General features: G+C 40.3%; 3 protein-coding genes across 4 annotated transcripts; all 3 read right to left on the reverse strand.

The window, feature by feature from the left end:
- Nucleotides 1–185: 185 nt before the first annotated feature.
- On the reverse strand, nucleotides 186–1,691 carry ptgdsb.1 (prostaglandin D2 synthase b, tandem duplicate 1). Its single transcript, XM_085418531.1, has 6 exons — nucleotides 1,533–1,691; nucleotides 1,234–1,373; nucleotides 1,043–1,122; nucleotides 843–956; nucleotides 649–750; nucleotides 186–565 (listed from the first exon to the last, which is right to left on the reverse strand). Exons 1-6 carry the CDS (start codon nucleotides 1,626–1,628, stop codon nucleotides 546–548), a joined length of 552 nt encoding a protein of 183 aa, XP_085274657.1. The 5' UTR covers nucleotides 1,629–1,691; the 3' UTR covers nucleotides 186–545.
- A 109-nt stretch (nucleotides 1,692–1,800) lies between these two features.
- On the reverse strand, nucleotides 1,801–8,872 carry c8g (complement component 8, gamma polypeptide). 2 transcript variants are annotated; one of them, XM_085418528.1, is made up of 7 exons: nucleotides 8,572–8,871; nucleotides 7,525–7,670; nucleotides 6,970–7,040; nucleotides 6,786–6,893; nucleotides 6,567–6,671; nucleotides 6,200–6,235; nucleotides 1,801–2,866 (listed from the first exon to the last, which is right to left on the reverse strand). In XM_085418528.1, the coding sequence occupies exons 1-7, from the start codon at nucleotides 8,752–8,754 to the stop codon at nucleotides 2,847–2,849; spliced, it is 669 nt and encodes a 222-aa protein (XP_085274654.1). In that variant the 5' UTR covers nucleotides 8,755–8,871; the 3' UTR covers nucleotides 1,801–2,846. The 2 variants fall into 2 exon arrangements, with proteins under 2 accessions (XP_085274654.1, XP_085274656.1); XM_085418530.1 differs by lacking the exon at nucleotides 1,801–2,866 and adding an exon at nucleotides 2,878–6,011 and having other exon boundaries at nucleotides 8,572–8,872.
- A 169-nt stretch (nucleotides 8,873–9,041) lies between these two features.
- Nucleotides 9,042–11,547, reverse strand: msrb2 (methionine sulfoxide reductase B2). The gene is made up of 5 exons (XM_085418538.1): nucleotides 11,270–11,547; nucleotides 10,756–10,853; nucleotides 10,273–10,349; nucleotides 9,954–10,101; nucleotides 9,042–9,802 (listed from the first exon to the last, which is right to left on the reverse strand). Exons 1-5 carry the CDS (start codon nucleotides 11,382–11,384, stop codon nucleotides 9,671–9,673), a joined length of 570 nt encoding a protein of 189 aa, XP_085274664.1. The 5' UTR covers nucleotides 11,385–11,547; the 3' UTR covers nucleotides 9,042–9,670.
- Between the last annotated feature and the right edge of the window lie 93 nt (nucleotides 11,548–11,640).

Raw genomic sequence — 11,640 nt, forward strand, 5'->3', positions numbered from 1 at the left:
TCATCCTTAAACCCTTTGACAAGGACTGTGTCCTAATGTAATGTGGTAAAGTATCCAACACACTCTCGCATGCCTGACAGTGAGCTGATGGGGAGCATTGTGTGTTAAAATATTCACGTAGCTTCCAAAAAAACCTTCACAGAACACACACACACACACACACACAAAATTATTGTGAAATCAGACACTTTTTAACAGCTTTATTAGCTTTGAGGTTGGAAAACAGGAGAAAAAAAAGTCTGCAAAAGAAATCAGAAGTTACAAAAGACAACTTATAATATTTCCGTGTACTTCAGTCCCTTTTTTTCTTACAAGCAGGCCTTTATTGTTCCACTCTGATGCCCCAGTTAATGTGCATGTTGACAAGTATGAGAGCTCAACTAGGATCAGGGTTGGTCTTTGGTGTGCAGCAGAAAACAGAGTGAAATGCTTGAGGTTCATTGTCCCAGGGTGTAGCTTTGTGAATCCGTCATGACTGTAGGGGGGAGAGGGGTTGGACGAATGTGGTGGGGGGGGATGCTGCTGAGATGGAAGATTTGGGCTCCTCAGGCGTCGGGACACTCACCTGTAACGCATATTAGAAAGGCTGGTGAGCGAAGGTCTGCCTCGCTCACAGAATCAGTTACATTGTTGATACTGTTAACTTACCATTCTTGGGCAGCATAACAATGTTCTCAGCGAGGACACCAGTCTCCAAAGAGAACTGCGAGAATTTCTCCTGCAGGACAGCGCTGGTGTCGGGAGTGCGACCTACAATAAAAAATGACGGCGCTCTTCAAGAATGAGCAAATCCCGGAGAGCATTCCTAGAAAGTTACTCTTATTTTGGTAAGACAAACTCACTGTAAAGCTTGTTGAGGACCTCGGACACCCCATTCTTTGTCTTGATGGTGTGGACCAGGGCGTACTCATCGTAAACAACGTCAACAATGCGCATGTCGTTGTCATTGTTCCAAGCTGGTGGGGTCACAGAAATCATGTTAAATCTAAGTATTCAAATATATGTCAGATTTTGGGGCAGTTTTAAAGGCATCTCTACTTACTTTGGCTGTGGAAGGTGAAACGTCCAGGAGTGTCTGTTTTCTTAGCCAGGTGAGTCATTCTCCAGCAGGAGCCATCAGTACTTAAATGGGGAAAAAATGACCAGTTTATTAGATATCCTCCCTAAAAAAGACAATCATTGCCATTTAATTTATTTTATTTTATCTTATTTTGAAAGCACAATTATACTCACTTCAGGTTGGAGTAAGAGAGGTCCAGATCTTCTACATCAGTAGGAGTTAAGAAAGCAGTCCCCATCTTCATGGTTGCTTTGTGGTTCACAAACCACTGAGCATTTGTAGCAAAGCCAACCATGTACCACTTGCCCGCCACCTGTAAGAAAGCAAACACTGTTTAAAAAGAGGTTATCTAAACCCTACCTGCATTACTGCTTCCCCTCTGCTTTCTAAAAGTGAGGGGTTGTTTTTGTCTGTGCAACAACCCAAAGACAGACGCAAATAACTTCTTTCCTTTTAAATGTGTATTTGTTACCTTCTCCAGGTTGAAGTCTTTTACGGGCATGACATCTGCACATGCAGCCAGCACGCACACCAGGGCGGCCAGCATCCTCAGCAGTGTGCTCCTCATGGCTTCTTCTGTCTGTGCTTCGGCAGCAAGGAGTGATCAGGAGTGTCAAGGCGGTTTGATGGGAAAGAGCAAGCGGAGGCTTCTTATATTTGCTGCAGGGTACAGCCCTACCCCCATTCTGTCTCCTCCCCACTCCCCCTCCCCACAATCCTGCTGTTCGCTACACCATTACAAAAACCCTCAGGCGAATCACGGCTGTTACACAACTGGCACGTGTGAATAGAGCCAGGACACAGGGGTAGAAGGGATGGGGTTTAAACATTAGTGTCCAAGCATGCCTGGCCAAAATGTCACATGTATAAAATCAGTGTGTTTTCCATTTTTCTGGATATGATAAACCATTGGCATCCAGTATTTCCTGCATGGTCAGGGATTTTTAAGAACTTCATGGTGAAAAAAAAATAAAAATCATTCTCATAAATAACTTTGCCAGTGTTGCATACAGTGGCTTGATTGTTCCTTGCAGCCTCTGAGCACTGACTCACATCATTGTACTGGTTTCTTTCTTTCTTACTTACTTTCATAAAACCTTTGGTGCATGCAGAATTTCGGTGAGAACCTCTGAGTTTTGTAACTACCAGGGAGTTGGAGCATGCACTATTGACTTGTTTAAATTTAAATATTGCATTTATGTTACAGCAAATCCCCCCTTGACTTTGTTTCTGTGTATTGTATCATTTGCTTGTTACATAAAGTGCTGATTAGCTGTGAATTCTTTATTTTTGCTGACATGTACCGATGACTTATCAAACCTCTCCTCTGTTATGAGACCAGACGAGCACAGACTTGTAATCAGCTGGTTATGAAACACTCACATATCCACACAAACAGGGACACACACAGAGAGAGAGAGAGAGGTGCTGGTTGGAGCGAGGGGAAGTGGTAAGAGGCACTTTTGGTGAGTTTTGTAACCACCCTTGTGACATCTGGGCCTTATTATCTCCATTCCTGGCCCCCTCATCCAATTTTTGCATCCTCAAGCACAAAACAAAAACGTGCATTCGCCTCTCAATGGTAAATCTCGGGATAAAAAAAACACATGTTGACACTTCCATCTCACCACAGGATTAGCAAACAGCAAATAAGGACAATTAAAAGCATTCAACAACAGCTTGATTTGACTCTTATGTCCTTTTATTCAGTGTGTGGCTGAGGACATTTAATGTTAGGGGTGAATTCAAAAGCGTTGCTCTCCATCGTCCCCTCAGCTCCGCCTCTTCAGCATGTGGGAACACAATCTGTTAAACAAGGAATGCCAGGTTAAATTACAGAGAAACCGTGCTGATGTTTTTCAGCAGGCAGTGGAAGTTAGATAACGTGTTGACAACGTTTTAAAAACTGACTGCAGGAGCACAGCCTGCAGGAACAAAAGTCAGCACTGTTTCTGAGAAGGTCTGGCTCACTTTTCTTTTTTCCCCCCAAGTGATACATGATGCCATTTAAAAAAAAAAAAAAACCTCATACTGTTATTCAACAGTGGGTCTCCCGCTTAGAAACACTCTGTGATATCTTCCTACTTATAGCTGTCAAATCTTTTTTGTACAAAATATGCAGGATGATTAAAAATCATGACATGTACCATTTTACCCACATGTTTGATACCATGCTCGAGCCATGATTATAACTTGCTTTGACCAGCTACATATCCCACATGGTGTGAAGAACCTCTATGCTTCTGTTAATCTACAGTATAGACATTTAACTGGTGATATTTTGCCATTTAACCCATTTGTCTCATAAAATAAAAGCGCTTCTGAGCAAAAACAAGATTTTGACTTTAAAGTATGCAAAACTGATTTATTTGCAGTTTTTAACAGAGCTCGAATGTGTATTTTAGCATTGAAAATGTCACATCTGTCTGCTGTACTTATGAGGGATCAAAAATGTCAAACTCAGTTTCAGGTTGCGTGACCTCATTAAATTTCCCAAAGTTACTGTACACAAAAATCACGTGATTCTGAGGAGGTCAGTAGGGAGGTACTCACCGATTTTAGCTTTCACAGCATTTTTCAAGAATCCTCATCAGCTATTCAAATCAAACCACACTGCAGGAAACTAGACAAGAGCTTTAGCCTAAACTAAATGTACATTGTTGCTGTGCTTCGGCATTTAATACATTTAAACTGTTCATTTATTTAAATTAAACATTGTACATATTAACATTTAAGTTACTGCCCAAAGGGGATCTGAATTATTCTCCTCATTTTGTTTTGCACACTGGTTATTGCCTTTGGCTTAATTACATTTTTTAAGTCAATAACTTGTTTTTTCATAACATACTGCTTAGCTTAGATTATACAAAACAAACTATGAAGAACATATTAACCAGGTAACACAAGCAGCTCGAGATGAGTGTGTTTTTTTTCCTCTAGTAACATGTGAGGGAAAAGTGCCGTGAGCCACAATCACAGCACAAAGCTGCAGCTCATTTGGGGTGAAACTAATTGTGTGGTATTGAGTTCCTGTTTCTCTTTATTCTTTATCCTTTATTCTTGTCGCCTCCGTACGTTTTTTGCACCTTAACTACTCCCTCAGTTTTCAGCCGATTTTCTCAGTTCAAACTCTAATCTGTTCTGCTCTTTCTGGCTATATCTTTTGGTGTTTATTGCTATTATACTTTTTAAAATATTACACTTTTTTCCTTTAATTTGTCCCATTGAAATGAATGGAAAACTTCAGAAATTCTGCTAAAACTTTCTTGTTTTCGAAACTTAACTACATGCTCATGCTTTCACCTAGAAACTCCATTCAAACTTTAAAACGTTCTCAAATGATTGGTCTTTTCCTGTGTGATTCAGCTTTTTCATATCTGTTACCGTTTTCATTTAATGCCTCTTTAAGTTTTCAGTTGCAGCTTTGTGATTTTTCAGAAAATACATGCGTTGTTATGGTTGCTATGCAATTAACTCAGAGTGAGAGCTGCTGCTTTCTGAAGTTTCTCTTCATGTCCGAACAACTTCTTGCTCAATTTTCACCCAACCTCCACAAATTATACATCAAAACGTAGGTATTTTTGCTGGCTTTCAGAAAATGTTACTATCACTGTTGTGGAAGTTACAGATTTTTATCAAATCGCCTCAGAGCAACAAAAAGTTTTAAAACTCTCCATTCAAAGTCTATGGGGAGTTTGTTCAAAACCAGCGCTGGATTTCTCTAATGAGAGGCATTTTCAAATCGTCATATCTCTGTAACAAAGCAAAGTTAAGACATGAGGCTTGTGCCAATTCATCTTCAAACACTGCTGACACTCAAGGTCGAAGCAGTTTTTACAGTCATCTTACCATTGTGCCATAAATTACGTTTGTTTGAGGGGTGGAAATCTGTCCTCCTCTCAGTTTTCAAACTCCGAAAATTCTGACTGCTCATCACCCTATTTTCCAGGCGCCCGTTCTCTTTCCCAGTGGCGCAGTTGGTAATGACACAGGTCTGAAGCCCAAAGGTCGTGGGTTCAATTCCACCTTGTCCACATGTTTTCTTCCACTACAAATTAATACACTATCACAGACCTGTAATTCATATTGATAATTTATTACAATTCGGCAACATTTTATGATTTTGGCAGCTTTTCTAATATGGACCTCAGATTCTTGTTAACGCTCCATGGCAGAAATACATACAAGTACACCGCCTGATGAAGCAGACAGAAGCAGTACCTCTGATTGGTTCAGCATTTTCACCTCTTATCAGCACAAATCTCAGCCTCTTCTGCTGTTTTCATTAGAATTTTAAGCTTTTCCAGAAATTCTGCTGATTGAACTCTTTTCAGCAAAATTTTCAGTTTTTTCTGCTGTTTTCAGCAAAAACCTCTTTTCAGCAGAAATTCTGCTGATTGAACTCTTTTCAGCAGAATTTTCACCTCTTTTCTGCAAAATTTGCAGCCTTTTCACCTCTTATCAGCACAATTCTCAGCAGGTTCTGCTCATTTCAGCACAATTGTCAATCTCTCCACCTCTTCTTTGTGAGAATGAGTTTGGCTCAGTAAGCTAAATAACTACCCTTAGACCAGAAGGGCCAGGTTCGAATCCTGCTCAGGGAAATCTTTTTTTTTTTTTTTTTTTTTTTTAAATTTCAAAATTTTCAGCTTTTTTCAGCAGACATCTTCAGCGTTAAGGCATCCACACAGCATTTTCACAGGAAATGCAAATTTTTCTAGTTCTTGTTTGCAGTTCTTTATGTAAAGCATGTTGTTAAGAAAAAATCTGCATAAATACAATTTGTTAATATTATTTATTATATTGCACTGAATCAGTGAAGCTTCTTACAGTACATGGGAGAAAATGCTAGGAAATAAGTCGTGAGCGCTTTGCCAGGGAAATGCAATGCAATTACTCGTGGATGTACTTGTCAGCACTAGGCCTGCATACTACACCAGTAAGTAAAAACCTGAAAAATAATATAAGTTTGTCTCAGTGGCATTGCACATGCTTATCTTGTTTCTGTCTGGCCATTTTGTTTGTGACAAATCGAAACATTATCACCCTTTCTTTTTAGGGGATTGCTTTTAAGTACATACGTCACTTAAGTTAATACATTTAAAAATGTTTAAAAAGAAAAAACAGCATGTAACTTACTGATCACATGATCTCGATCCACATCACCGCAGTGACCTAGAAAGCAAAAATAAATTCACATGCCATTATTTAGCCCTCTGGGGAGCTTTTACTATATATCAACATATGGCTAGTAGTAGTGTGACTTACTCTGACCAGTCATTTACTACATATGTAGTGTGTTGTTGTGTTATTTTGTAATGCACTGTGTTCAGAAAATATTTGGATTGTGTTCTCAAAGGTTACACGGTATATTCATTTGGTTAATCTAGCTATCAGAGATCCAGAGCTTGTCTAGCTATGCAGTCATCATGTGTTTCAAAATGCCAGCTTACATGAAATAGATTGCTATTAGTATTCTGTATGATAACTGTAAAATTAGCCATACTGTAGGTGGGGAAGGGGAAGTGGTAGGCCCGCTGCAAATTCTGTTTTGCAGCAAGCTCTTCAAACTTGGTTAGCAGCGGCTCTGACAGATTGTCCACAGACTTCCCTGCGAACACAGCACAACACAAAAACCCTTTAACATATTTACCAAAGTAATAAAGTATCAACAGTGCTGTGCTGCTCAATATAAAGTACCTAAAAAAGTAAGGGAGGAACCTACCATAGAGTTTCATTGTGATCTTGCCCTGTTTCTGGTAGTACATGATGGCATAGGAATTGTAGTCTGTATCCCCAATCACTATCTCAATATTCTGCTCAGGGGGAGATCCTGGTATATAGAGAACAGAGAGCAAAGTACACACAGGATCCTGCTTTATTCTGGGACACTAAGAAACAAAACTGACCTTTCAGTGTCAGTCTTCCTGGGACTGATGTTAGATGATAGACTTGTAATATCTCCCAACACTGGTGATTACTGAGAAGAGAAGAGAAGAGAAGAGAAGAGAAGAGAAGAGAAGAGAAGAGAAGAGAAGAGAAGAGAAGAGAAGAGAAGAGAAGACTTTGTACTTTTCAGACAGTGCATGACAAATTAATCAATAAAACTTGTTTTTTCTCTGTTGAGGCCAGAAAGATTTCGTAGCACTCATACAGCAACAAAAGCTTTCATAGAATGCTCTCCAAAAACAACACAAGCCACATTTTTTCCATTTAAATGGGATATTATACTTCTAGGTCAGTTTGGCCAAAAAAGAGTTAGCAGAAAAGTTGACGGATTTAACTGTTCTACCTCATCCTTCCTGTTTTTGAAGATGCATAAATAACATTAAACACATGGCAAGGAATAATATCAGTAAGAATGGAATGAGGGATTCAAGAAATTGGCTCCCTCTGCTGCCAAAAAAATAGAAAGAAAACAAAGAACATACAGAAGAATCAGCCACATGTGCAGCTGTACTCACTGCCTTGTTTTGGTGCTAACAGACAGCGTTTCATTAGAGGTAGCGGTACGAGCAATGGTGATTACTGTTGGCTCCACCTTGGTCCCGTGATTTACCAGGTAAGAGCATTTGGAGGCAGTATTAAGCAGGTACCATGTTCCCAGCATCTAGGACACACACAATCAGAGAAAGGAAAAAACAAGATTTCAAAATATCTCAAAATCAATCAATTTGTCATAGACAAATGTCTTATCGGATTATTCTAATTCATCCCATCCCACTGAAATCAAAATTCCAAAAATGTTCCCGTGTCAAAACAAAAACAAAACATTTCTTTTAAATGCCCTGCTCTATCCCCTTCATATCCGTTCACCTGCACAGAAAAATTCCCTCATTGCCTCAAACACAATATTGACACAATTATGCAAGTTTGCCTGCATCAGCAGCCCCCACAGTAATCCATAAAAATCAGAGCTTTCACAGCGATCGAAAGTTTGAAGAATAAAGGCTTCTCAGAACTGGCCTTTGACGTGTTCGAGTCTCTGAATACTTTACTTTGATTCCACATAGAATATAAGGACAAAAACTTGTTGGATTATTCTTAGACCAGTGGGACAGAGCGCTTTTGTGTGTATATGTGTGTGTGTGTCATGATCTAATCAAAGCAACAAAATAGCTTTCTGGCTATTTTCTTATGTTTATATTGACTCATCCACCATTAAGTTACTTTCACATAGTTTCCGCAGATTCTTCTGCAGTCCTATTTGTATATCATACTGTGACACGGTACAACAATCAAAAAAACAGTGTTCAGAGGTAAAATAACAGCACACAGAGCTGACTGCTGTGTTGGCGACGTCTGCAACTGCCTGGAAACAGTCGGTCTCTTGGCAGTTGCAGCTTTTTCATGAATCTCACTGTCTTCAGCAGAAGGTTAAAAAGATTAACTAAAAAAAGAAAAAGACCAAGTACTGCTGATGTTATTTGGCACTATATAAATTGAATTGAGCAGCCAGGGCCCAATGCAGCAGTAGTGAAAATATTCCGCTTCTTTATCTTATTTCTTACCCTTTCTATGTCTATGTCTTGTTGGGGTTGGGTCTGGTCAATAGGTGTGATCTTTGGCTTCTTGGGAGGTCGTCTTTGGGGTCGGGGTCGACTCTTAGCTCCACCTACAGCCTCAGCAGAATCCCAGAGGTACACGCACATCAACATCACCACTGCAAGTATGCATCGCCATAGTCCAGCCATTGTATCGCTGACAAACAATTCTTGTTTTTGTTTTATAGGTTTTCTGTCCACCCTGCTCTGTTTCTCCCTTCAGCTGTTCTCTTTCTGCTTTACTCAACTTGCAACACATATACCCAGAAGATATGGATAAGCAAACAGAGACCCAGAGACAAACAGTGTGAAACAGAGGATGGCCTGCTGAGTTAAATATTAACTTCATGGTAGAGATGAGGCCATACTAAAGTGCTGTGGTGTGCACTTCTGAACAACAAGAGGCGGCAATAAATTACGGGCAAACATCGGGGGTCATCGCAGCACAGCGCCGGATTTAGACGTGAATTTATTGGGGGGGGGGGAAGGATCGGTCATGTTTGCGTGATTGCGATCAAAGACTTCAGCTGGATATGTACACGCAACTTCAGATTACAAACCAAAAACACAGCAATGTGTTTGCAATCCTGCAGAACAACAATTTTTTGACTGTTTTTTCCAGATATGAAAATATGCTAAACATTACAATGCTGTTAAAAACACTTTTTAAAAAATTTGCCATTAATGGCTTCACATATCCTACACATATGTTCCAAGTGGCTCATATGAGAAGACCTTCATTCAGATGACAGTTAAGGCAAAATACTTAACAAACATTAGTAAACAGTAAACACCAGTGACGAAGAGAGAACAGAAAAAAGATTATTGGAGAAGAAAAATGATTTACTGTGAGTCCTGTAGTCCTGTCCTGTGTAGACATCTCTCCAGTCCATATATCCATTAATATATGCAATATAAAACTGGTTTCAATTCACCTCCAGTTTAACCCACAATTCATCCCACTTCACATCACATAGCTTTTCACTTTAAACCCCCCCACAAAAAACAAAAGGGAAGTTCTTTAAACTGGTCCTGTTTTTTTTTTAATGTTTTGATGAAGAGTCCATCAGTTACACTCATCCTCATCAGGTTTGTCGTTTTCTCTGGTTTTAAATGTGAGGGCAACACTGTTGATGCAGAAGCGCTGTCCTGTTGGGTCTGGTCCATCATCAAACACGTGGCCAAGGTGGGCATCGCACTGTGTGACCCAGATACAGAAACACAAAAAAGTCAGACGTTTGTGCACTTTTTTTTTTTTTACTTTAACCTCTGCTTTATAGCACAAACAACAAGTATCACAGCTAAACTGAATGAAACCTTGGCTTCTTTTGGTTCCTAGCACAACTCACATTTTTACAAAGGACTTCTGTCCCAGGGCTGCCCAGGCTGTTGTCAGGGCGCCGAATGATGGAGGTGTGGCTTTCATCACCCTCCCATGTCCCGTGAGCCTCATTGAATGCTGGCCAGCCTGTCCCGGAGTTGTACTTAGCCTCGGAGCTATGAAGAGAGGAAGGAAGAATTTAGTAAACATCTGCTGATTTTTTTTTAAAAATGAGCAAACAGCAAAATCATCTTATACCAGTAAGCCCTCATTTTTCAGAGTTTTAATAAAAGATTATGGTCCAGTCCAGAAAATGTGCATACCCCTTTACTGGTTAGATGTATTACCTGAAGAGTGGAGCGTCACAGCAGACACAGTGATACATCCCCATTTCAAAATGGTTCAGGTAGATCCCACTAAAGGGCTGAGAACATCCACAAATACACACACACACACACACACCAGATCACAATGTAAGGAGCAGAAATACAGCTCATTTCACTACCTGTGTGTTCTTCAGCACCCTGGTTTTGCAAGTGTATACAATGACTTGTCCTTAGTCCTGTTATAACAAGATGAAATATCTCTGCGTTTCATTTTTCGGGCTGTATTTAATTCATAATGTAGTAAAAGTGTGTCGTTGTGATACAGAGCAGATCAAAGTCCACCTGAGAATGTGCTGCTGTTGATGAGATAATGTATGTCACTCTGCTGGTGTGCTTATGTGCATGTGTAACCTTCCACTTATTAATTCTGAACACAAAGCTTCTTTGGCATTAGGTTACATAATAATTATATTGTTTTTTGTTTTTTTCATACACTGGACTCACCTCCTCAGTTCCTTTCTCTCTGGTGACTACATACTGCTCTGGGGTCAGTTTTTTATGCCAGTCTGTAGTCTCACTGTAACGTGTGAGGGACTGCAGGCCTGCACAGAGCAAAGGTCACACATTTTAGATATGCATATTTAAAACAAACCACATGTTTTGTGCGTGAGCGTGCGTGTGTGTGAGAGAGAGAGAGAGACAGTGAATCATTAAAGCCACATTTGTGGCAGAGTTTCCTGTAATTCATGCATTTTCTTATCTGATCACATTACCATTAATAATACAGACTCTGAAAACTTTAAAGCTGAGAAAGTGAGGCTGCTTGGAAATATATTCTTAAAGAATAACTAAGACTAAAATATAAACATTCTAATCTCAAAGAATTTCCACTTAACTTCTGAAATACTCTTTCAAACAGAGATGTAGAACCTCTAATAGTAAACATTCGTGCATGATGGTGCAGCGAGCTGCAGCTCAAGTACAGCGCTGATATAAATCAGAAGTTCGCTCACGGTACCTTGACATGTGGACACGGGACGGATTATGCCGGGGATCCTCCTCGGTAACTCTGCAGCTCTGGCTGTGGCGTGTTGAGAGGCAACAGCGACAATCCGGCGGACGAAACGAGACATGTTTGCTCCAGTGGAGTCAAGTGCGACTAAAGTGCAGCTTTCAGTGGAGCCAAGCAAACTTGCCCCATCGAGATTTTTCACGCCGCGGCGAGTTTGGGCTGGTCCTCGCTCGGCTTATCCGGGCTGTTAGCGGGGTTACACGGTCACAAAACACAACTGAAGCTACAAAGGTCAAAGCGGATGGAGTTCAGTCGTATTTTATTGCCAGCACTGTGCAAAGAGCGCAGTAAGCGCTGCTGAATGGGAGTGGATCAAA

This window comes from Rhamphochromis longiceps, linkage group LG9 (genome assembly GCF_057381845.1).
Source record: "Rhamphochromis longiceps isolate RC_006_pf linkage group LG9, R_longiceps_female_GT1.1, whole genome shotgun sequence".
Classification (NCBI taxonomy): Eukaryota; Metazoa; Chordata; class Actinopteri; order Cichliformes; family Cichlidae; genus Rhamphochromis; species Rhamphochromis longiceps.